The 25,171-nt window shown below is 44.3% G+C and overlaps 1 protein-coding gene and 1 pseudogene across 1 annotated transcript in view; both read left to right on the forward strand.

Annotated features, from left to right (window-relative positions):
• The window catches only part of LOC140389615 (phospholipid scramblase 2-like), a 107,524-nt gene extending 82,646 nt beyond the window's left edge, over positions 1-24,878 (forward strand). The window contains exons 8-9 of the mRNA XM_072473884.1: positions 23,381-23,438; positions 23,546-24,878. Coding sequence (XP_072329985.1) covers positions 23,381-23,413 — 33 coding nt within the window. The 3' untranslated portion in view covers positions 23,414-23,438; positions 23,546-24,878. The remainder of the gene's footprint in view (positions 1-23,380; positions 23,439-23,545) is intronic.
• LOC140389283 (large ribosomal subunit protein uL14-like) lies at positions 22,541-23,116 on the forward strand (annotated as a pseudogene).
• Positions 24,879-25,171: the final 293 nt, after the last annotated feature.

A 25,171-nucleotide genomic window follows, 5' to 3' on the forward strand; every position in this document is an offset into this window, starting at 1 on the left:
CCTGTTGCTCAAATCTTTGCAACGCCTTACCATTCCAGGATAATCTGAGGTAGACTGGGGGCTTTTCAGAACCTAAATGGGTAGCCTTAGGCACATTCACGAGTTTGTGTGTTATCCGGCGAGCAATGACCTGATCGGGCTAGCTATCATCCTGCAAGATGGCTTTGTTGTGCTTTATTTTAGAATCCGGTTTGCAGTAAGCTAATGGTTCAGGCCCCATTTATGAGGTTGCTGTTAAGCTCAGACTTATGGCGCGTGAAACTATAGAAATCTCAACATGTGTATTGACCAGTAAAGGTAGGCCTGCTGTAGACTGTAATAGAGAACCCCCAGGCAGATTACTTAACTAGCATGTCGAGGAAAAGGAGCTCAGTTGACTGTTCTATTACAAAGGTGAATTTATTACCTGTTTTATACAGAGAATGATCACTGGTTTAACTCCGTTGGCTGGTGTTCCATTTATTTGATGTTTTTCTGCTCATCTCATGAAGGATAAATCCTAATTACGATGTAATCACTACATTCGTACAATTGCAGGTTGATTACATCACCCGGCAGAGAGCTTGGTTTATCAGTCATGCTTCAGTGGATGGACCCTCACATCTGAATCAGAAAGCCATGGGTTCAAATCCTGTTCCGAGATCCTGAAGATCTGAGCTTGACTGATAGTCTAGTGCAGCACTGAGGGAGTCAGAGTTGCTGGCCAAAATTTTCCAGCTCTTCCCTCCGTGGGATCTGCCGGTCCCATCGAATGTGACCTCCTCACGCTACGCTCCCAGTGGCGGAGGGTACGGGCCACGGTAACGGCCGTTGACATCGTCGCGACTGGAAGATCCATCCGATGACAGGCCACCTCCCCCAAGGCCACAAAGCACGGCACAGAGGTTGGTAGCAGAAAATCCCACCTGCTGCCTTTAGGATGAGGTATGGGGCGGCATGGTGGCACAGTGGTTAGCACTGCTGCCTCACAGAACCAGGGACCCGGGTTCAATTCCAGCCTTGGGTGACTGGCAGTGTGGAGTTTGCACATTCTCCCCGTGTCTGCGTGGGTTTCCTCAGGGTGCTCCGGTTTCCCCCACAGATGTGCAGGTTAGCTGGATTGGCCACATTAAATTGCCCCTTAGTGTCCAAAGATGTCCAGGTTAGGTGAGACTACAGGGATAGGGCAGGGGAGTGGGCCTAGGTAGGGTGCTCTTTTGGAGGGTTGGTACAGACTCAATGGGCCGTATGGCCTCCTTCTGCACTGTCGGGATTCTATGATTCTGTGATTAAACTGAGACCCATTTCCAGGTGGATGGGAAAGGTCCCATGGTACTATTTTGACAAAAAGTGCCAATGCTTGTGTCCTAGTGGGAGACCGTAGCAGCAATGGTGTGGCCCAGCTGTCCATGCCTCTGCTATTTTCTTTATTGATCTTTTTCACCTGGGAGTAACGTATCTTGGGACATGTTACATGGGAGAAAATGTAAAAAAAAGAATCACACTAATATTTTGATGGATCAATGTAGTTCTGTTGTATTAAGATATTTTGGCTTGGAACAAAAAAAAGTAATTTGTTCCATCACTTGGATCCAGTCTCAGCCTGCCACTAATTTGTGTAATTCTCTGGAATTCTGATGTGACTAACTACATGCATCATTAAAATGTGACATTGTAAATGGAGTGGAAGCAGGCAGAGTGTACGGTCATTTGGAGATTCTGTTGTGATTAAAGCTGCTGTCATCCCCAATCAATCTCTTGGATTGTTTCATTAAGCTCTTGTTAATTTAATGGAGGGCAGATTTTTATGACCGCAGCATGAATGTCAGTGTTTTGTTGGAGTTCCAGAGCGACTAGTGCTGTTCCTCAAGGCAGTGAGACCAAGGATTCCTTATTTTACACACCATTTCAGTTTGTCACTTTGGTTCCTTCCCAAAGTTAGCATTTATATTTTTTTTAAATTCATATCATGGATGTGATGTCACAGAGTCTCGTCTCGTTTTCTTGTGGGGCTATTTTTGCTCGTTGGAACGCAGCCTGGCAATGTTGTCGCTCAATTTTTTTAAAAAACTTTAAACCACAACCCTGGCAACGATGAAGCAACATAATAAACCTCAAATGTATTTGAGTTCTTGAGCTTGAAAGCAAAGGTGAGGAGAGTGGAAAATTTCTTCCGCTACTTTTCATGACATAATAGCAAACCTGTTCCATCCCTACTTTTTTTTTAACAACTTTTCGAAGAATACGAAACAGAAAATGTATTCCCCAAATTGGCTCAGTCCCTTCAGGTACTATTTTCTAAGAGGACATTGGCAACCATGGAATCCCATTGGATTGGTCCATGATGATGCTTGACAAAGTACTGCAGTGGCTTTCCGACACCATTGCTGCATCACAAGACATTGGTTCAGTGATAACACATTCACCTCTGAGTCAGTAGTCTGTGAATTCCCATCTACAAAAACATGAGCACCTGTAATCTGGGGCGTCATTCTCCGCCGGCGGGAGTCTCCGTTCTGCCGGCGCTCGGGGGTTTCCCGACGGCGTGGGGGTGCCCCACAATGGGAAACCCCATTGACCGGCCGGTGTTACGGAGACTCCCGCCGGCCGGTCGGCGCAGAAATGTGGCGGGGCGGGTAGAATTTCGCCCCTGGTGCTCCAGTGCAGCACTGCAACTAAGAGGGATTTGGGGGTTCTTGTGCAGAAATCACAGAGCATGCAAGATCAGCTGGTTATAGGGAAAGCAAATGGAATTTTGTGCACTGTTATAAGATCAGCCCTGTTTTATTTAATTGGGTTTCAAATTTTTAAAATATTGCCTTTGAATGAGTTAGCCTTTGTTTAAATGCAAATAGCCGCAGATTCTGATATCATATGTAACTAATCAATTTGCCACAACACTTCTGATTTATATGCCTGTATGCTCCTCCCATCATTCCGCCTCTGTGCCAGGTATATGTACCTCTGTTACAAATCATTGAAACGAGCATCTGAGTAGAAAATTATTCCACGTATGTGCCTATCTCTGAAAGGGAAACCAGTTTGGACTAGAGTTGTGCGCAGTGCTTCACAAAGCAGGGTGATCAATCTCTATTTTTCCCACTTGTGGCTGGTCATGGCAATAATGACAATCATGACCAGGCCAATCAGCGGATAACCAGGATGCTCAGCGAAGCAACAGCTTGAAAGTGTTAGATCCTGTGTGGCATCAATGGTGGAGCTCACAACCCCCGGCACGCCTGCAGTCCGCGGTGACATTTGTGATTGTCATAATGTACACATCAGTATATGATGGTGCAGAGACACACACTGACTGACACATTGCAAGACCAATCAACACACACAACATAGCAGCCAATCACCAGTTAGGGCACGGTCACTATAAAGACAGAGGGCACTAGTTTTCCTGCTCATTCGGGATGCAGCCTCTGAGACAGGCAGAGCCCGCAGTCAGTAGCACAAACATCCACCATGTGCTAGCAGTATAGGCTGGTCAGATTAGGCATAGGTCTTCAGTCAATCTAACATAGTGTCGACCCACAGTGCAAGTATGTTTAACAGCTCTTAGTTAAATAAAATAGAGTTGTACTATTACAAGTGTTGGTAGCCTGTCTATGTTACTGCTAAGGTAAACGCAGTCTCCACAGATCCAGAGTACCCAACACATCAGTGATCTCGACAACAATAATGTGCATTTATACAATATCCTTATGTAGACAAACGTCTCAATGCACTTTACAGCAACATAAGATGGTTCCCAGTATGCTGGAATGTTGATAATGTTATATGGGGTGGGGGGGTTTGGGTCATTCCTCAGAAGATCTAAACAATTTCCGTGCTATGCTAAAGCAACACTGCATGCACATTTTCCAGATTACGGAGCTATAAGGAACCCAGGGTGGGTAAACTCTCCACAGGGCTTCTTCCTACCGCTGACTTATTCGGAGTGGCAGCAGGAAGGCAGCAGGTTCTTTTCCTGCCACCCTCATGCCCAAAACAATGCCACAGCACCAAATTCACCACAGAGGATGGCACTAAATGATGTACCACTGACCGAAATGGCATTGCCCCATGGGTACCACCACTCCTAGCAACATGAATCCTTTCCAATGTAAACAGATGCGTCCTGAAAGGAAAGACGCCACGGTCCCGAGGACCATAGGCCTCTCGCCCCTTTTGAGAGAGAGCTGACTGGTGGTGATTTAACCTGAGGGTCACCACACCTCTTGGATAACCTCAGCCAATTCCCAGTACTGGAATTGGACCTACGCTGTTGGCGTTGCTCCGCATCATGAACCTGCGTCCGGTCAACCGAGCTAACCAACCTAGATGTTTCCATGTAGTCGATATCAACTGAGTGACTGGAGCTCCTACTTACCCTGTATGATGCACCTACTCAGGCTGTTCTGCCTTTGGTTGGTGTGGTGACTGTAATGGTTCCCAGTCAGTCTGCATTGTTTGTGTCTTCAAGACAGCTGTGCTTGTCCACACTTGCATACGCACAGTTGTTTACTTGGGCATCTGGTGCTGCAGAGACAACAGCAGCTTCTATTTATGTAGCGCTTCTAATGTCGTAAAACATCCCAAGTCATTTCCCAGGCGAGTTATCATTGGGGAAACATTGGCGCCAAGCCAAGTAAAGAGGTATCAGGACAGCTCAAAGAGGCAGGTTTTAAGGAGCACTAAAACCAGACGACACGGTTTAAAAACAAGGGGTCTCCCCATTAAGACGGAGTGAGGAGAGGTTTGTTCTGTCAGAGGTTTGTGAGTCATTGGGACTCTCTACCCCAGACAATGGTGGAGGAAGGGTCTTTGAATAGAATCGAGAAGTTGATCGATTCTTGGCTAACAACTTTGTGGGGAGAGGTAGGTGCACTATGGAGTTGAGGCCACAATCAGATCAGTCTTGATCTTATTGAATGGTGGAGCAAGTCGAATGACCTATCCCTGCTGATAATTCGTATGTCCGTGAAAGAGATCTACCATACGGATCTCGTGGCACTTGCAAACACTAAAACTCAGTAGAAATTTTAGTTAAAACTTCTCGGGTGCAAATAGGAATCCTTTATTGCCTCTATTTGATTACAATTGAGAATCACTTAAATCTTATTCTCTAATAAGTCCGGCTAGCAAAAAGGACTTAAAGAGAAGCAACTTGTACAAAATACATTTTCCCTCAAGTAACTGGCAATTTTAACTTTTAAAATAATACAGAGATGGCTTCTTGCTTATGGCAAACAGCTTGCATTTACTTCAAGAGTTAGAGTGGAAAAATGAAAGTATAGAGAATATGTTCTATGTCTATGTTCTATGAAGCCCTTGACAAAAGAAGCAATGGAGAGGTGCAGCGAGTGAGTAGACTCTGGAATGTGCTGCCTCAGGGTGTAGTGGAGGCAGGTTCAATCGAGGCAAAGAAATGGGTTGTTATTTGAAAAGGAAGAATGGGCGGGACAGTAGCACAAGCAAATTTGCTTCCGCAGAGAGTCAGTGTGGACACTTTGGGCCAAATGGCCTTCTCCTGTGCTGTAACAAGTCTGGGATTCTGGGACTATTCCCACCGAGAAACCTGTTTGGAAACAATAATAAGTGGTGGGTGCCAATCGAACCCTCATGATTTTTCTCTCCTGTCTGGCCAGCTCTGTGCTTCATTGCCCAATGCCATGAGGCCTACTTTGTGCAACAGACCTCGCCCCAACTCCCTTAGATTTACATTGCAGTATCAACTGTGGTGATTCCGTCGAATATTTGAAATAAAAACTGGTCAGCATTTGCAGTTTCTGCTGAAGCAGGACGCGTGGAGAAAACAAATTAAATGCAAATTCTTTCGACTTGGAGATGCAAATTAATCACATTTGCAACTCCAAAAATTTAAAGCCATCCTCTACTCAAATGCATTGTGACTGAATGAGGAACGTATAGCAAGGCTGCTGATTCATCCCTGAAAGTGTAATGACCATAATAACAACATACATACTACCATATTTATTCATTTATTAACATTTGTAGTCAATGGAGGAATATGATTAGTACATAGAGTTAGTATCATACCCTTTTCTCCAGTAGTATAAATTGCTGTGGTCGTTTGAAATTTGGCATTCTTGCATTTGTCCTGATGAGTGCAAGGCAAAAAGGTTTTGGCAACACGTCTTTCTTTTCAGCAATATTCAAGTTCTGTGACACCAAATGATAAATAGTGTAGAACTTTCAAAGGATATAGGCAAGTTGGCGGAATGGGAAGACAAAGTGTCAGATGGAATTTAATGCAAAGAAACGAATTTTGGTACGAGAGAGAACATAACAAAAAAATTACAAATCTAAAAGGAGGGGGTAGGTGGAGATGGCAGGGACCCGGTTGGTGGTGCAGTAGCAGAGGGACCTGGTTGTAAATGCTCACAAATCTTGGCAGGCAGCAGAACAGATTGAGAGCACGCTTAATAAAACATACAGCATCTTCGGCTTTGTTAATAGGGGTATAAGTGTACAAGAACACTGATCTGGCCTCAGTTGGAGTATTGTGTCCAGTTCTGGCCGACACGCTCATTAGAAAGAATGCAGACAAAAAAAAACACAAGATTGGCCCCAGTGGTGGGGAACCTCTATTACGTAGATACATTAGAGAAACTGGGAGTGTTCTTCTTGAAGAGGAAAATGTTGAGAGGAGTTTTGACGGAGGTATTCAAAATCAAGAGGCAACTGCGCAGAGTAGATTGGGGAAAGAATTGCTCCTATTGGCGGAAGCTTCATGAAACGGAAGGCACGGAATCGAAGCCCTTGACAAAAGAAGCAATGGAGAGGTGCAGCGAGTGATTAGACTCTGGAATGTGCTGCCTCAGGGTGTAGTGGAGGCAGGTTCAATCGAGGCAAGGAAATGGGTTGTTATTTGAAAAGGAAGAATGGGCGGGACAGTAGCACAAGCAAATTTGCTTCCGCAGAGAGTCAGTGTGGACACTTTGGGCCAAATGGCCTTCTCCTGTGCTGTAACAAGTCTGGGATTCTGGGACTATTCCCACCGAGAAACCTGTTTGGAAACAATAATAAGTGGTGGGTGCCAATCGAACCCTCATGATTTTTCTCTCCTGTCTGTCCAAATATTGACTGGAAAAGATATAGTTCGAGTACATTAGATGGGTCGTTTTTTGTACAGTGTGTGCAGGAGGGTTTCCTGACACAGTTTGTTGACAGGCCAACAAGAGGCGAGGCCACATTGGATTTGGTTTTGGGTAATGAACCAGGCCAGGTGTTGGATTTGGAGGTAGGTGAGCACTTTGGGGACAGTGACCACAATTCGGTGACGTTTACGTTAAGGATGGAAAGGGATAAGTATACACCGCAGGGCAAGAGTTATAGCTGGGGGAAGGGAAATTATGATGCCATTAGACGTGACTTGGGGGGGATAAGGTGGAGAAGTAGGCTGCAAGTGTTGGACACACTGGAGAAGTGGAGCTTGTTCAAGGATCAGCTACTGCGTGTTCTTGATAAGTATGTACCGGTCAGGCAGGGAGGAAGGCGTCGAGCGAGGGAACCGTGGTTTACCAAAGAAGTGGAATCTCTTGTTAAGAGGAAGAAGGAGGCCTATGTGAAGATGAGGTGTGAAGTTTCAGTTGGGGCGATGGATAGTTACAAGGTAGCGAGGAAGGATCTAAAGAGAGAGCTAAGACGAGCAAGGGAGGGGACATGAGAAGTATTTGGCAGGAAGGATCAAGGAAAACCCAAAAGCTTTCTATAGGTATGTCAGGAATAAGCGAATGACTAGGGAAAGAGTAGGACCAGTCAAGGACAGGGATGGGAAGTTGTGTGTAGAGTCTGAAGAGATAGGCGAGATACTAAATGAATATTTTTCGTCAGTATTCACTCAGGAAAAAGATAATGTTGTGGAGGAGAATGCTGAGCTCCAGGTAAATAGATTAGATGGCATTGAGGTACGTAGGGAAGAGGTGTTGGCAATTCTGGACAGGCTGAAAATAGATAAGTCCCCGGGACCTGATGGGATTTATCCTAGGATTCTCTGGGAGGCCAGGGAAGAGATTGCTGGACCATTGGCTTTGATTTTTATGTCATCATTGGCTACAGGAATAGTGCCAGAGGACTGGAGGATAGCAAATGTGGTCCCTTTGTTCAAAAAGGGGAGCAGAGACAACCCCGGCAACTATAGACCGGTGAGCCTCACGTCTGTAGTGGGTAAAGTCTTGGAGGGGATTATAAGAGACAAGATTTATAATCATCTAGATAGGAATAATATGATCAGGGATAGTCAGCATGGCTTTGTGAAGGGTAGGTCATGCCTCACAAACCTTATCGAGTTCTTTGAGAAGGTGACTGAACAGGTAGACGAGGGTAGAGCAGTTGATGTGGTGTATATGGATTTCAGCAAAGCGTTTGATAAGGTTCCCCACGGTAGGCTATTGCAGAAAATACGGAGGCTGGGGATTGAGGGTGATTTAGAGATGTGGATCAGAAATTGGCTAGCTGAAAGAAGGGTGGTGGTTGATGGGAAATGTTCAGAATGGAGTTCAGTCACAAGTGGAGTACCACAAGGATCTGTTCTGGGGCCGTTGCTGTTTGTCATTTTTATCAATGACCTAGAGGAAGGCGCAGAAGGGTGGGTGAGTAAATTTGCAGACGATACTAAAGTTGGTGGTGTTGTCGATAGTGTGGAAGGAAGTAGCAGGTTACAGAGGGATATAGATAAGCTGCAGTGCTGGGTTGAGAGGTGGCAAATGGAGTTTAATGTAGAGACGTGTGAGGTGATTCACTTTGGAAGGAATAACAGGAATGTGGAATATTTGGCTAATGGAAAAGTTCTTGAAAGTGTGGATGAGCAGAGGGATCTAGGTGTCCATGTACATAGATCCCTGAAAGTTGCCACCCAGGTTGATAGGGTGGTGAAGAAGGCCTATGGAGTGTTGGCCTTTATTGGTAGAGGGATTGAGTTCCGGAGTCATGAGGTCATGTTGCAGCTGTACAGAACTCTGGTACGGCCACATTTGGAGTATTGCGTACAGTTCTGGTCACCGCATTATAGGAAGGACGTGGAGGCTTTGGAACGGGTGCAGAGGAGATTTACCAGGATGTTGCCTGGTATGGAGGGAAAATCTTATGAGGAAAGGCTGATGGACTTGAGGTTGTTTTCGTTAGAGAGAAGAAGGTTAAGAGGAGACTTAATAGAGGCATACAAAATGATCAGAGGGTTAGATAGGGTGGACAGTGAGAGCCTTCTCCCGCGGATGGAAATGGCTAGCACGAGGGGACATAGCCTTAAACTGAGGGGTAATAGATATAGGACAGAGGTCAGAGGTAGGTTCTTTACGCAAAGAGTAGTGAGGCCGTGGAATGCCCTACCTGCTACAGTAGTGAACTCGCCAACATTGAGGGCATTTAAAAGTTTATTGGATAAACATATGGATGATAATGGTATAGTGTAGGTTAGATGGCTTTTGTTTCGGTGCAACATCGTGGGCCGAAGGGCCTGTACTGCGCTGTATTGTTCTATGTCTATGTTCTAATAGTTTAGATCAAAGTATAGAATGGTCCAGATAAAAATGGCCGTACGGACCCACACGGTTATAGTAAATCATATCAGTCTTTAGCCATCTATCTACACCCCTATGTAATCCTAATTGGTTGGGTTAGAATGAAATGAGTTTGATTTGACGGTTAGCTGGTCAATTGTTTCATGTCTGAATACTTGTGCATGTTATGGAATGCGATTCTGTGCTGTTATCGCGACCAGCTTAAACTGGTCTACTGCTGACTTAGCTGTTATCTGCATTGTGAACAATGGTGCCTTCATGTTACTATGGCGTGGCTATGGTGTTGCTCTGTCCTTGATCTGACAGCACAAGTATAGTGTCAAACTGTCTTGCAAATGTGCTGTTTTAATCTATCATAGAATTATGCTGTTTCATGCTGTTTTGTGTCTCTGGATGTTCTGAGATGACCTGAGGTTATAAGTAAATTTAAAATGGGTATTTAAAAACTGGGGCTTAATATTTACACTAAATAGCTATTTTTTACCTATCAGGTGTATTAGAAAATAGTTGGCTTCTACAGTCCCCGCTTTTGATAAATCGACAGAATGTGTGAGATATATCACAATAAGATAAAAGACACCATTAATGCGATAGGATAGGTAAAAGCGCAAAGAATAACTCATTCATATTGTCATTGCAGTTTTAAAATAATAGAATGGGCAAGCATTGCATTACAAGCATTTCAGAAAAAATTATTATAATTCTTAAAGAATCATTATTATAAAATAGCAATTAATCAATTAATCAAATTTGATGCTACTGATTCAGTATTAATACATTATCAATATGTTAACCATACAGTCAAATAATTGATTGATCAGTCACATTTCAACAATAATAGTTCATTTCTACTTCATCTAATGGTGGTGCAGTTGGGTTAGTGTGAATCATTCTGACAGTTGGGCCCTTGCGTTTAGCGAATAGTTCTTTGATGCACTTGATACATTGGCATGTTATGTAAATGATGAATCCAGCTACACAGGAGAATAAGATTATTCTTACTGTGGACATGCCAGTGTGTCCCAACCACCCACAAAGTTTATCCCAGAGAGAATCAAGTTTCTTGATTTCTCTTTGGATATGAGATGCCAGATCGTTAACTTGTTTTGAGTTATCTGGAATGAAAGTGCAACACTCCGCACCTTTTCCGGCTGGCACATAATCAAGTGCCATTCGATTTTGTAACACCACGGTTCGAATTGCTCGCATTTCGTCAGAAGTCTTACCTAGGGCAGTGGCGGTGTAATTGGCTACGTTTTGTATGATGGTTGTTATTTTATTCAATTCATTGCCCATCCTTATTGTCCAATAGAAAGGAATAATTCTAGCATAAATTGCATCTCGTAAGGTTATGTAACGTTTATTTCTTCGAGTGGTTGGTTCTGAAACATAAGGGAGATGAGGAAGATGACGGATGGCAGGTACTGGGTATCCTCAATAGCAAGAGCCAGGAATATGCTCTATCACAAACAAAACAAGTTTTATTATTTGTGATGTTACGTATGCCTGTTATTTTTGAGGACTGTTTAGTTCTTTGTAATAAATTTTGTGTACATTTATAAGCTGTGTTAACATCTAAATAATTAGTACAAACACTATTGCCCATTTTCACCCCTTTAGAGTGATTATTAATGAGGCATATTGATCCTTTTTGTTTCATATTAGTTGGGAGGCTAACATATTGAGGATTTCTGTTGGGGTTATATTTAAGTTGGTGCCATCCTGAAAAGGTGTTTAGTGGATTGCCTGCAGATTTCCATAAGTTAATACATTTCTGTAAATAAATCATGTACCTTCCTTTTTCACATGAATATGCTCCAGAACGGACCACTACAGAGCGAGGGACACTCTGATAGATGGACCATTCTGATGTTTCTGAGTTAGTAGGGGTAGCAATGCATACCCAACAATTGGAAATGTTGACATTTTTAGCATATACCTTAGATGTGTAAAGGAATGTGTTCTTATTCAGTTCTGGTACAACATTTACAAAGCTAATCAAATAACTGAGAATGAATATTACGGTAAACATTTTACAGATCTTAATATTTATACGCGCGCTTCACATGTGATGCGTGGATCCAACTTTTCTTTCCTTAGTACTGCTTAAAACATTGATATACTGATTTTTTTTAAATTAGATCATGATTACATAATTCAGTAATAAACAATTAATAATAATAATTTCATGTATACAAATAAAATGATTATGTAGTAAAATAACCGAAGTTTAGTATATGATTTAGTAATAAATTATTAATAATAATTCACTAAGAAATGGATAATAATGCAGGAAATAATAGTTCAACAGAAACTTTCCATTTTGATGTTATTGGCTCGTGGGGCATATGAATAAATATGAACCATGTGGATTGGTGGGGCACTATGGGTAGGCATGCATTAGCCAAAGTATCTGATCAGCAACATTAGTATGTAAATGATAAGTCCAAATATGCAAAATAGGAAAAGTCCCTTAATGATAATTCCTGTGCCACCCAACCAATTGGAAAGTCAACCCCAAAGAGTGTAATCAAAGCGTTGGTCAAGTTTTTTCTTAACTTTGTATTGGATGTGAATTGCCAAGTCTTTGACATCTTCTGGATTATACACAAAAGCCTGTTGAAAGGGTTAATTTTCCTGCAGGAACAAAAAGGGGCGTGGAGCTTGGAATGATGCCATTCGCATCTTTCTCAAACTTTATTTTTATTATATGTCACTCAAATGGACTGGGAGTAAAAGTTGGATTGCTGCCAAATTCCCATTATCAACAATTGGAACATAGATTTGCTTTTAATAAAAATTGTGTGTTTTTTTTTTTTAAAACAGCTTCCACATTGTGTGAAGTTTTAATTTTCAATTTTCTTGCGCTGAAGGTACTTAGTTTTCTATAGATAAATTTGTCGTCTCTGTTAAAGGAAGCACAACTAACAAGATATGTTAATTTCTTAGAATTAATAAAGCAACATTCAAAATAATGACAGTTTTCTCAAGTTAACAGTTCTTGGCAACCTTTTAGCGATACGTGACTTGGGGTGTATCTCTGTAGCCAGGAGGCGGGCCTTCATCGTAGGAGACCAGTTTGTAATATTGAAATCTTAAACTCGCAAAATGGCATCTTCAACACGAGAAAGGAATTTCATATCTCTTCTGGACAGATTTGTCGTTAACGGAGGAGGAGAGGCAGCGATTGACATGCTTTTTTTTAGCAGTTTCGGTTTCGGACTGAGGTCCAGGTAGGTTCAAGTTTAAAGCTGCAGACAGTTCTGGTTTTAAACCAGTGACAAAATGGGTTTTTGATAGATCTTTTAAATGTCTTTAACACTTTAACTCCAAGCTGTTTGGTGCTTAAAGGGTTAAGTTGTTCACATAGACATAGAACATACAGTGCAGAAGGAGGCCATTTGGCCCATCGAGTCTGCACCGACCCACTTAAGCACTCACTTCCACCCCATCCCCGTAACCCACTAACCCCTTCGGTCACTAAGGGCAATTTTATCATGGCCAATCCACCTAACCTGCACGTCTTTACACTTTGTTTGCCAGGAGGCTCGTTGCTCAACCGAATAGGCTCATTGCTCAACCGAATAGGCTTTTCTTGTTTAAAAATCTCATAATCTATTAAAGCTGCCATGAGAGGCTTTTGGATCGGGGTCAGCAGCATTTCGTGGTCGGTCTCAGAGTAAGATAATGGTTTGTTCTGGGATAAAAGTGTCCTTGACAGATAATTCATTTGGCCAGACTCACCCTGTGAAAATTTGATCAGTGTATTCATTGTTTTCATGTCAGTAGCAGCTTGCAATAATGTAGGATTTGGTTCAGATATCACAGTACATCTTGGGCTTTAGTTAAAATCATTTCAACTCGTCCCATTGGTGGCACTGTTTGCTTTGGAGAGTTCAGCGGATTTTTTAAAGACAGATTTGAAGGCTTTTGAGCTGTTAATTTGTCTGACAATAATTTGTTATGACATTTCATGGTGTCCATGTCACTTTCCAAAATACATTTTTCCTCAAGTAACTGGCAATTTTGACTTTTAAGAACATCATGTTCTGATATTAACTGTTGAAGTTTGGATTCTGAGTCAGTATTTTTCTTTTGGAGTTCATCAATTTGAAATGATTGTTGTTGAACTTTAAAGGTTTCATTTTCCAATAATGTTTTAATCTGATCATATTGTTCAAGTTTAGATTTTGCATCTCATAATTCTTCAACAACTGCTGCTAGTTGGTCTTTAGTGGACTTCATCGACTTTAGTTTTTGCGATTGTCTCTTGATGTTTTTGGAGCTGTGCCATTACTGCAAAAGACCATTTCATACGTTTTCCTCTATTTAAGCGTCTGTTTTTTTTCCCATGCCTTCTTGATATTATAAAGGGACCACTGTCTTTTGGGGATATCATATTTTGATATCATATTGTGGCAACTTCAGACAGTCCAAATTGTCTACAAATCAAAGATCCAAGATCACCCAACATATCGTCAATAGAGACATCCGGTACAGCGCGACCTCCCTTGGACGTTGTGGGAAGTAGTTCTCTACCATTTGACATTTCTGAATCTATTTTAGGATTCATTTCCGCCATAAACTCAACCTTACACCCAACGTTTTGGTCGTCAACTATGTGTAATCTGTGTACACTACCGCGACTATTTTTTCAATCCCATTTTATTTTAGTTTCAACGACTGGCACCCGATTGAATCAACACAGTATGAAACAGGTCCTTTCTAAGGGGTCGAAGCACTGCTTGATGCGGCTTTAAGACTTTTAATGGGTGAAAAAGATGTTTCTTCCCCCAGTCTAGCCGTTTTTCTTTGGGTCTTCCATCCTTTTGATCTTTCTTCGGTCTTCTGATTTCTTCCTGGCTGGCTGCTCCCCTTCTGCCGACCACGCCAATTGAAAGAGAACTACCATGCGGATCTAGTGGCACTTGCGAACACTAAAACTCAGTATAAATTTGAGTTAACACTTCTCGGGTGCAAATAAGAATTGTTTATTGCCTCTATTTGATCACAATTGAGAATTACTTAAATCTTATTCTCTAATAAGTCCGGCATGCAAAAGGACTCAAAGAGAAGTAATTTGTACACAGTTTAACTTTCAAATGATACAGAAATGATTTTCTTGCTTATGGCAAACAGCTTGCATTTACTTCAAGTGTTAGAGTGGGAAAGGGAAAGTATAGAGACAGCAAATAGTTCAGATCAAAGTATAGATGATTCTTGAATAAAGATGGCCTTACGGACCCTCATGGTTATACGAAATCATATCAGTCTTTAGCCATCTATCTACACCTCTAAGTCATCCGAATTGGTTTGGGTTAGAATCAAATGAGTTTGATTTGATGGTCAGCTGTCAATCTTCAATGTGCAACATTAGTTTTAATTGCTTCATGTCTGAATACTTGTGCATGTTATGGAATGCGATTCTGTCATCACAACCAGCTTAAACTGGTCTTCCGCTGACTTAGCTGTTATCCTCATTATGAACAATGGTGCCTTCATATTACTATGGCGTTGCTATGGTGTTGCTCTGTCCTTGATCTGACAGCACAAGTATAGCGTCAAACTGTCTTGCAAATGTGCTGTTTTTATCTATCATGGAATTGTGCTGTTTCATGCTGTTTTGTGTCTCTGGATGTTCTGAGATGACCTGAGGTTATGAGTGAATTTAAAATGGGTATTTAAAAACTGGGGCTTAATATTTACACTAAATAGCTATCTTTTACCTATCAGGTGTATTAGAAAATAGTTGGCTTCTACAGTCCGTAACATCTTTAAAGGAGAAGAAAGAGGTGGGGTGACAGGGAGGGCCAAGGAGGTAATTCCAGAACTCAGGCCCCAATCCGCAATGGTGAGGAGGGTTGTAGGATAGGGGAGGCTGCAGAGATAGGGAAGGGTGGCATCACAGAGGGATTTGAAAACAACAGTGAGAGATTTTTAAATTTGTTGTTGGGTCAGGAGCAAATGTAGGTCAGTGAGCATGGTAAGGGGGGAGGGGACAGGGGGACGGTGTGGTAGGGGAGTGGTGTTGTGAACGGGACTTGCCGTGAATTAGGACACAGGGAGCAAAGTTTTGGATGTGCACAAGTTCAGAGAGGGTGGGAAATCAGGAAGCCAGCCCAGAGGACACTGGAATTGTCATATCCAGAGGTAAAAAAAGCATGGCTGACCATTTCAGCAACGGATGGGCTGGAACGGAGGTGAAATTGGCTGCTGTTTCGGGAAAATTGCTTTGTAGCCCAAACAGGGTACTTTCCACAACACCAGGGGCTGAAGCAGTTTAATTATAACATGACAATGTGTTGTTGTGCCAGCAATTAAGTTCTATTTGATTTACATTTGCACTGAGTCTTGATGCCATGAATAACGGACTATTAACTTTGGCTTCAAATAGGCCATTATCCAGGAAGTTGTTTAAATGCTTCTCCTCACCATTTTGAAATGTTTTCATAACAGTTACTTCATATTTTTCAAAACTATTGCAAGCCCACATGTGCTTCTTTGCAGGGGATCCAAATAATGATGGTGAAGTGCACTCATGTTACTGATTTCCTCATTCTTTTATATACTTAACCAACAGTCTATATAAAATGTGCTGTGGTACTTCTCCTGAAATCGAAAGCCATGATCCTGCACAGGTGAAATTTCAGGAAGAAGGACCTAAAATCAGCCTCCACACAGCCAACAGTGACTACCACCCTGCCCCTCAGCCCCCCCCCCTCCCCCGGCCCATCACCAGACCCCCCACTGATTAAGTCAGCGACAGAGTTGGGGTCCTCCTCTTTGGGCACCTTTGTGCAACGCTGAACTCTGCCATTGGCAGAGGAAGATTCCATTCTGTTGTCCGCAATGACCCCACCAAAGTCGGTCCACTTGACTCTCCTCTCGGGATTCCATGGTTGCTTCACTCAAAGACGTGCAAATTTTTGGAATTCTCTATCCTGGAGAATTACGGATGCCCCATCGTGGAATAAGCATTGGATTGGATTTATTTATTGTCACGTGTAGGGAGATACAGTGAAAACTATTGTTCTGCGTACAGTACAGACATATCATTCCGTACATGAAAAGCAAATACATAGGGCAAACATAAAATACACAATGTAAATATATAGACACAGGCATCGGGTGAAGCATACAGGGGTGTAGTGCTCTCAGTAGAGAAAATGTGTGAAGAGATTAGATCAGTCCCTATGAAGGAGTCTGGCAACAGCAGGGAAGAAGCTGTTTTTGAATCTGTTAGTGCGTGCTCTCAGACTTTTGTATCTCCTGCCCGATGGAAGAAGTTCGAAGAGTGAATAAGCTGGGCGGGGAGGAGCCTTTGATTATACTGCCTGCTTTCCCCAGGCAGCGGGAGGTGTAGACAGAGTCGATGGATGGAAGGTGGGTTTGTGTGATGGACTAGGTGGTATTCACGACTCTTTGTCGTTTCTTATGGTCCTGGGCCGAGCAGTTGCCATACCAGGCTGTGATGCAGCCAGATAGGGTGCTTTCTGTGGTGCTCCTGTAAAAGTTGTTAAGAGTCAATGTGGACATCGAATTTCCTTAGTTTCCTGAGAACGTATAGGCGCTGTTGTGCTTTTGTGATCGTAGTGTCGACGTGGTTGGACGAAGACAGATTATTGGTGATGTGCACACCGAGGAATTTGAAGCTGTCAACCATCTCCACCTCGGCCCCGTTGAAGCAGACAGAGGTGTGTTTGATACTTTGCTTCCTGAAGTCAGTGGCCAGCTCCTTAGTTTTGCTGACATTGAGGGATAGATTGTTGTCATTACACCACTCCACTAGGTTCCCTGGGCGAAATTCTCCGGAAACGGCGCGATGTCCGCCGACTGCCGCCCAAAACGGCGCAAATCAGACGGGCATCGCGCCGCCCCAAAGGTGCGGAATGCTCCGCATCTTTGGGGGCCGAGCCCCAACCTTGAGGGGCTAGGTCGGCGCCGGACGAATTTCCGCCCCGCCAGCTGGCGGAAAAGGCCTTTGGTGCCCCGCCAGCTGGCGCGGAAATGACATGTCTGGGCGGCGCATGCGCGGGAGCGTCAGCGGCCGCTGATAGCTTCCCACGCATGCGCAGTGGAGGGAGTCTCTTCTGCCTCCGCCATGGTGGGGACCGTGGCGGAGGCGGAAGGGAAAGAGTGCCCCCACGGCACAGGCCCGCCCGCCGATCGGTGGGCCCTGATCGTGGGCCAGGCCACCGTAGGGGCACCCCCCGGGGCCAGATCGCCCCGTGCCCCTCCCAGGACCCCAGAGCCCGCCCGCGCCGCCTTGTCCCGCCGGTAAGGTAGGTGGTTTAATCTACGCCGGCGGGACAGGCATTTTAGCGGCGTGACTTCGGCCCATCCGGGCCGGAGAATCGCGCGGGGGGGGGGCCCGCCAACCGGCGCGGTGCGATTCCCGCCCCCGCCGAATATCCGGTGTTGGAGAATTTGGCAACCGGCGGGGGCGGGATTCACGCCAGCCCCCGGCGATTCTCCGACCCGGCGGGGGGTCGGAGAATTTCGCCCCCTATCTCCCTCCTGTATTCTGACTCATCGTTGTTGAGAACTTGTAGATGGATTGGAGCCAAATTTTGCCACGCAGTCGTGTGTGTATAGGGACTATAGTAGGGGGCTAAGTACGCAGCCTTGCGGGGCTCCAGTATTGAGGACTGTCAATGGAGGAGGTGTTGTTGTTTATCCTGGGCTGGGTTAGGCCGACTTTTGGTCTCTCAGGAAATCCAGGGGAACAGGCAGGAAAGTAAAGTTGAACCCCCGGCTAAACTGGATTTCTGAAGGTTGTCGATCTCCCTTGGCTGAAAAATTTCTGAATGAGCCCCAGAATGGAGCAATTGCGGGTTAGTATCAAACCATGTTACTGCAAAACCTCAGGTGGCACACAGCTGGCTTCAGGGTCTCCGGGAGCTCAAGATCCAGCATTGCATTGGTCTCAGTCTAAATAAGGGAAGAACATCTGGGTCTCCCAGAATGTGTAATGGTGATGAAAACTGTACACATGTCCCCAGAATGATGCAATGCATCCTGTTACCACACCAATATGCATGAATTTCTCTCTATCATAAATTAGCAGTATCTAACCCATATATGTAGGTTATAAAAATAACTGCATTTTGGAACAGAAAGGAATTCAGCAATACTGTGCAATTAAATGGGTGCCTCGAGACCCAAGAGCGGAGAGGGAGATGAGGAGCACAGAGGTTCAATAGGAGCTCGGGTTCCTTCTGCATAAACTCAATGTTGTAATAAGAGGCAACCTGAGGAAAAACCTTTTTACTCATTGGATGGTTAGAAATTGGTATGCACTTTCTGGCAGGGAGATTGATTCAATGATAACCTTCAAAAGAGAATTGGATGAATAACTAAAGGAGAGAAAAATTGCAGGAAATAAGGCAAGTGTGGCCGATCGTGACTAAACTGGATAGTTTTTCGAAAGAGCGAGCAAAGACTTGATGGGCCAAAATCCATTCTATGGGTGGAATTTCCCCATGACCCTGCCAGCAGAATCATTGGCGGGCAGGAGGGTGGAATTTGGCAGGAGGCCCAGAAATCAGTTTCTTGCTGGCGTGACTTCACAGCGGGATCTTCTGCTGGTGCCACCACGGCAGATCCCGAATCCCACTGGAGGTGGAATGAAACCAATTTGCAACCCACTAATGTGATGCAGAGGAAGGCCGGACCGGAATCTACCTCCCAACATCTCCACAACGTCAGCGGGAAAGGACACCTGTCTGGAACTATGCAGCTTGAGAAGTCAGGGGCTGTCTTCAGAGTTCAGGATAGAAGCCGCCAGTAACCTTGTATCCCAGAACACCAGAGCAGTGGCTTGGGGGAGCATCTATCAGGTGGATCTTCCAGCTTCAGTGTCATTCAGGAGGTCCATTTTTCAGTCTCAGATGTTCCTGCAGATCTTCAGGTGGTCTGTCTTTTTTCTTCAACGAGGGGGTCAGGGATGTTAGGCACCTTTTAAATAAGGCAACCAGATATGACAGCAGGATGCATGCCATCAAGCCCGCACCACCACAATAGCTGGCGCAAACCCTGGGAGGGAAGATATGGCACGGTTCCCTATCACCCTCCGCAGCAGGAAGCATTTGCTATCCCCACCCCCACCGTGGGAGGGTTCCGAGATGGGAGAACTATGATTCTATCAAGATTAAAAGTCAGACGGTACTTTTGCTTGACAACTTTAATAAATTACAAGGAGAATATGATCTCATCTTTTTAATACAAACAGACAATAATAATAATAATCGCTTATTGTCCCAAGTAGGCTTCAATGAAGTTACTGTGACAAGCCCCTCGTCGCCACATTCCGGCGCCCGTTCGGGGAGGCCGGTACGGGAATTGAACCCGCGCTGCTGGTCTTGTTCTGCACTACAAGCCAGCTGTTTAGCCCACTGTGCTAAACCAGCCCCTAAATAGATACGTTTAGAAGAGGTGACTTGATCGAAACCTTTACGATCCTGAGGGGTACTGACAGGGTGGATGTGGAGAGGATGTTTCCTCTTGTTGGAGAGTCTAGAACTAGGGGTCACTGGTTATAAATAAGAGATCGCTCGTTTAAGACAGAGCTGAGGAGATATTTCTTCTCTCAGAGTGACGTGAGTCTCTGGAACGCTCTTCCTCAAAAAGGCAGTGGAAGTAGAATCTTTGAATATTTTTAAGGCAGAGCAAGATAAATATTTGATTACAAGGAGGTGAAAAGTTATTAGGGGCTAGGCAGGACTGTGGGGTTGAGGTTACAGATCACTCATGATATAATTAAATGGCAGAGCAGACTTGAGGGGCCGAGTGGCCTACTCCTGCTCCTAACTCGTATACTCTTATTTCCTTGCATTATGTAGCATCTTTGACAGTCGCAGGATGTCCAGAAATGCTTTACAGTCAATTAAGTACTTTTGAACTGTAATCATTGCTGGAATGTCATGCAGGAATTGTGACAGACAATTTGCACAGACAGCGAGGCCCCACTACAATGGGGTAAATGAGCAGATAATCTATTTTTGTGATATTGGTTGAAGGCTAGATATCTGGTGGGTGAATGCATCTGCTCTTCTTTAAAAACAGAGCCATATAATTTTTCTCGGTTCCAATTGGAAGGGCCGAGTTGGTTTCGGTTGAACATCCCTCCCAAAAGCCAACTCAACCAATAGCGTAGCATTCTCTCAGTACGCCAGTGGAATGTTAGCTCAGATTTTGAAATGAAATGAAAATGAAAATCGCTTATTGTCACAAGTAGGCTTCAATGAAGTTACTATGAAAAGACCCTAGTCGCCACATTCCGGCACCTGTTCGGGAGGCTGGTACAGGAATTGGACCATACTGCTGGCTTGCCTTGGTCTGCTTTAAAAGCCAGCGATTTAGCCCAGTGTGCTAAACCAACCAATTTGCACAGATTTTGTGCAAATGGGAGGAATTTCCTGGCCCTTCCCGCCGGAGAGATCTTCCATTCCCGCCTAGTTGACCCGCCACGGCAGGGCCGTTAAGCCATGCAAGTTGCCATTGACTTCGGCGGGACTTTCTGACCCCACCGACAGCTTGAACTGACCTTGTAACATTCTGACCCGAAGACGAGAGTGCAACCAGGCGAACAGTTGACAGATTTCCCCATTTCCTCCACAGCAGATCTTTGGAATATAGTATTAGATTTTTTTAAAAGCTGAAGCTATTTTTGATGAACTCAATTAAAGGGTGCTCGATAAATATGTGGTTTAGCAGAGATTGAAGGTTATAAGTAAGTGTGGCTATAAATCAAATGCTTCAAGGAACAATCTACCTTCCATTCTATTGGAAAAGCTGGAATGACATCTGTGAAATGGAAATGGTCAGGATTGAAAAATGTAGCTGTGTCTGTTGAATCATATTGAGAGTTCTCATGCAATTTCCTTTGGTTAATGAGGAATGCCAAGGTTCTATTGGTGATTTATCACCTCTTTCAACAGATCAAATAACTGTGATGTACGGCATAATACAGATTAACCAGGGACGGAATTCTCCCATGTTTTTTTAGTGTCAAGCTCTGACAGAAAAGCACCGTGCAGCTCTCCATAGCACAGCCGTGTTTCTAGATCAGATTAGCGGGGATGGGGTTTACACTGTCAGGCAGGCGGGCGGGGCCTGATAGAGCCGGCAAGATCGGTTCCACAGAGATTGTGCACCATATTTTAAGGATGCTGCAAGCAGTACAGAAAGTAACCCCCACCCACCCCCCCCCCCCCCACCCCCACCCCCACCCACGGGCATGGAGGATCCCCCTCACAAGCATCAGCTCCCACCCTCCCCACCACAACATCAGGGCAACCCCCACAACCACAGCTCCAACATTGGGCCCCCACCCCTCCCAACCCTATCAGACATCTGGGGGACCCCCCACTACTGCAGTCTCTGGGGGCATTCCCCCTCCCTTCCCAACCCCTCCCCCCACCCATCACAATCTCGAAGGAACGCTTTGCCGTCACACGTATTAGCCCTCCTCAACACACAAGAGGAACCCCTCCCATAGGACTCCCCAGCGGGCACAAGCCTGGCCTTGCCCCCTTGCACATAGTGCCTCCCCCCCTCCCTCCCCCCCCCCCCCCCGAGGGGCCTATACTTAACTTAGCGTCTCCAGCGGGATTGTGTCGACTATTTCTCGTCTACACAAACCTGTGTGAGCCTCGCCAATGTGACATCACATTAGCAAGAGTTCAATGTTCTGTGACTGGGGGTGGAGGGGTATTGACTGGGGGAGGGGGGGGGGAACGTGGAGGGGAGCACCATTTAAAATATGTAAATGAATTCAGATGTATTTAAATGAAGGGTGGGAACCTCGTTACATCACCCGTGAGGAACAGGGCAAATCGGGAAACGAGATCTCACTGGCGAGAATCCCATTTCCCAATTCTCACAAGATTTTGCATCGCTGATGGTCGACATGGGCACAAAAATCACCCCCCTGGCATTTTTGCAAGAGTGCTTCCACTGTAATTTTGCTTAAGAATGTACAGTGATTCGTACTAGATCCTGAGGGGTCTTGGAAGTGAAGAGGATCTTTCCTATTGTAGGAGAATTTAGTACAAGGGGCCACTGTTTAAAAATAAGGGGTCCCCATTTAGGACAGCGATGACGAGAATTTGTTTCTCTTAGAGGGTAGTGGAAGAAGAGTATTGGAATATTTTTAAGGCAGTTCCAGATAGATTCTTGATGAATGCTCTTTCCCTGAACCACAATGTCTAAGAGAAGATGTGGTGGTTCGTCTGCAGCGAACTTTCACAGCTCCCTTGGCCTCCCTGAGGGGGTCTGTGATCAATTGTGCAGATAACACAGGTGCCAAGAACCTGTACAACATCTCAGTCAAAGGGATAAAGGGTTGTTTCAACAGGCTACCAGCTGCTGGCTTTGGCGACATGGTCATGGCAACTGTATAGAAAGGCAGACCAGACCTCAGGTAAAAGATGCATCCAGCAGTAGTGATACGGCAGCGGAAAGCATACCGAAGAAAAAAAATGGAGTCTTCCTCTGTTTCGAAGATAGCGCAGGGATAATAGTAAATAACAAAGGAGGAATGAACGGTTCTGCGATCACAGGTCCAGTGGCCCAGGATTGCTTCCAATGCTGGAAGCATTGCATAACTATTGTAAAGGTTTCCTGCAAAGATATGTGCAATTCAATAAATATTTTTACTCCGAGAGAAAATTAACAAGGGGGTGAAAGTTTATTGGAGGTGGGCAGAAATGCGGGGCTAAGGTTACAATCAGATCAGCGATGATCTTATTGAATGGCGGTGCAGGCTTGAGGGGCCGAGTGGTCTACTGCTAATAATTCGTATACTCGTATGGAGGTTCATTGTATTCAAGTCAATTATATTTAATCAGGCTCGAATTGTTTTTTTTCAGGATTATCTGTTCTTTGAGAAAAACAATAACTGAACAAGGATCTGAAACCATTTCTGCTGTGAGTAGATATGTACAAAGACTTAATGCCTTGGCCTATTCACGACACTTGAGTCTATCAATTCTGCAGCTCAGTATTAACGGCCTTCTTTGTTATTTTATTTACAGAGTTTGAACCAGGTTGCGAAGGTCAACTTCATTCTATCACGTTCCCTAGAGATATGCTAATACTGGACATGCGTTATGGTTTTTAGAATACCAATTTTTATTTTTTTTAAATCAAATTGTTATTGACGGGTGTGATGGGTGTGGCTGAGTTCTGAACTTCCTGGACTTTCCAATGGCTCTGACATCTTTGACTGATGCTGAAAACGCCTCATATTTGATGGAAAGTGCTAATCTCCAGGACATCAGATTTTAAAGGGCAATTTTTCTGCTCAGGGCACAACCAGTTTTTCTGTCCATTAATTTAAATGGATTTAAGTTAACAAAGATGAGTAGTCTGCATCATGGGTGCACTATCCCCTGCCACATTTATTCAGATGCATGCATCTGGCAGGCATTGGTCTGCGACAAGAGTAAGAAAGTTAAAACCTTGCCCTTGAATTCTTCATGTGATGGCAAACCTGTTAATATGGAAACGCAAATACGACACATGATAATCTTTATTCGTGTCACAAGTAGGCTTACATTAACACTGCAATGAAGTTACTGTGAAAATCCCCTAGTCGCCACACTCCGGCGCCTGTTCGAGTACACTGAGGGAGAATTCAGAATGACCAATTCACCTAACAAGCACGTCTCTCGGGACTTGTGGGAGGAAACCGGAGCGCCCGGAGGAAACCCACGCAGACACGGGGACAACGTGGAGCCTCCGCATAGACAGTGACCCAAGCGGGCATCGAACCCGGGACCCTGGCACAGTGAAGCATCAGTGCTAACTGCTCTGCTACCGTGCCATACCATACCGTACACGGCACTACACTCTCTGTCAGCTTTTTCAAACAAAAGATAGAAAGATCGCTGAATACCACTTGACTAATTTGCGGCAGTATATGATATATATTTTCTAATTGTGTAATTAATTTTAGAATGCAGTTTATTTTCAAGTAATAGTACATAATGTATGCACAGTTCACGATCAGCGATGAAGTTTTCCGGCACTTACCGCCAGTGGGATCTTTTCTTCCCGTTGACGGTGAACCCCCGTGGCGGGTTCTCCAGCACCAGGGAGTGCGGGCCACACAAAACCCCATAGACATCAGCGGGACTGGACAATCCTGCTGCTGGGCAATGGCAGGCTACCTCCACTGGAGAACACACCATGGGGAGGGAGGTGGAATCCCGCCCCAGATCTACAAAAGTGGTTTAAAAACATCGACCTTTTGTTGAATTCAAATGCTTCAGTAATCTTAACTGTGTATGATACTAACTCTATGTACTAATCATATTCCTCCATTGACTACAAATGTTAATAAATGAATAAATATGGTAGTATGTATGTTGTTATTATGGTCATTACACTTTCAGGGATGAATCAGCAGCCTTGCTATACGTTCCTCATCAGTCACAATGCATTTGAGTAGAGGATGGCTTTAAATTTTTGGAGTTGCAAATGTGATTAATTTGCATCTCCATGTCGAAAGAATTTGCGTTTAATTTGTTTTCTCCACGCGTCCTGCTTCAGCAGAAACTGCAAATGCTGACCAGTTTTTATTTCAAATATTCGACGGAATCACCGCAGTTGATACTGCAATGTAAATCTAAGGGAGTTGGGGCGAGGTCTGTTGCACA

Source organism: Scyliorhinus torazame, chromosome 14 (genome assembly GCF_047496885.1).
Source record: "Scyliorhinus torazame isolate Kashiwa2021f chromosome 14, sScyTor2.1, whole genome shotgun sequence".
Lineage (NCBI taxonomy): Eukaryota > Metazoa > Chordata > Chondrichthyes > Carcharhiniformes > Scyliorhinidae > Scyliorhinus > Scyliorhinus torazame.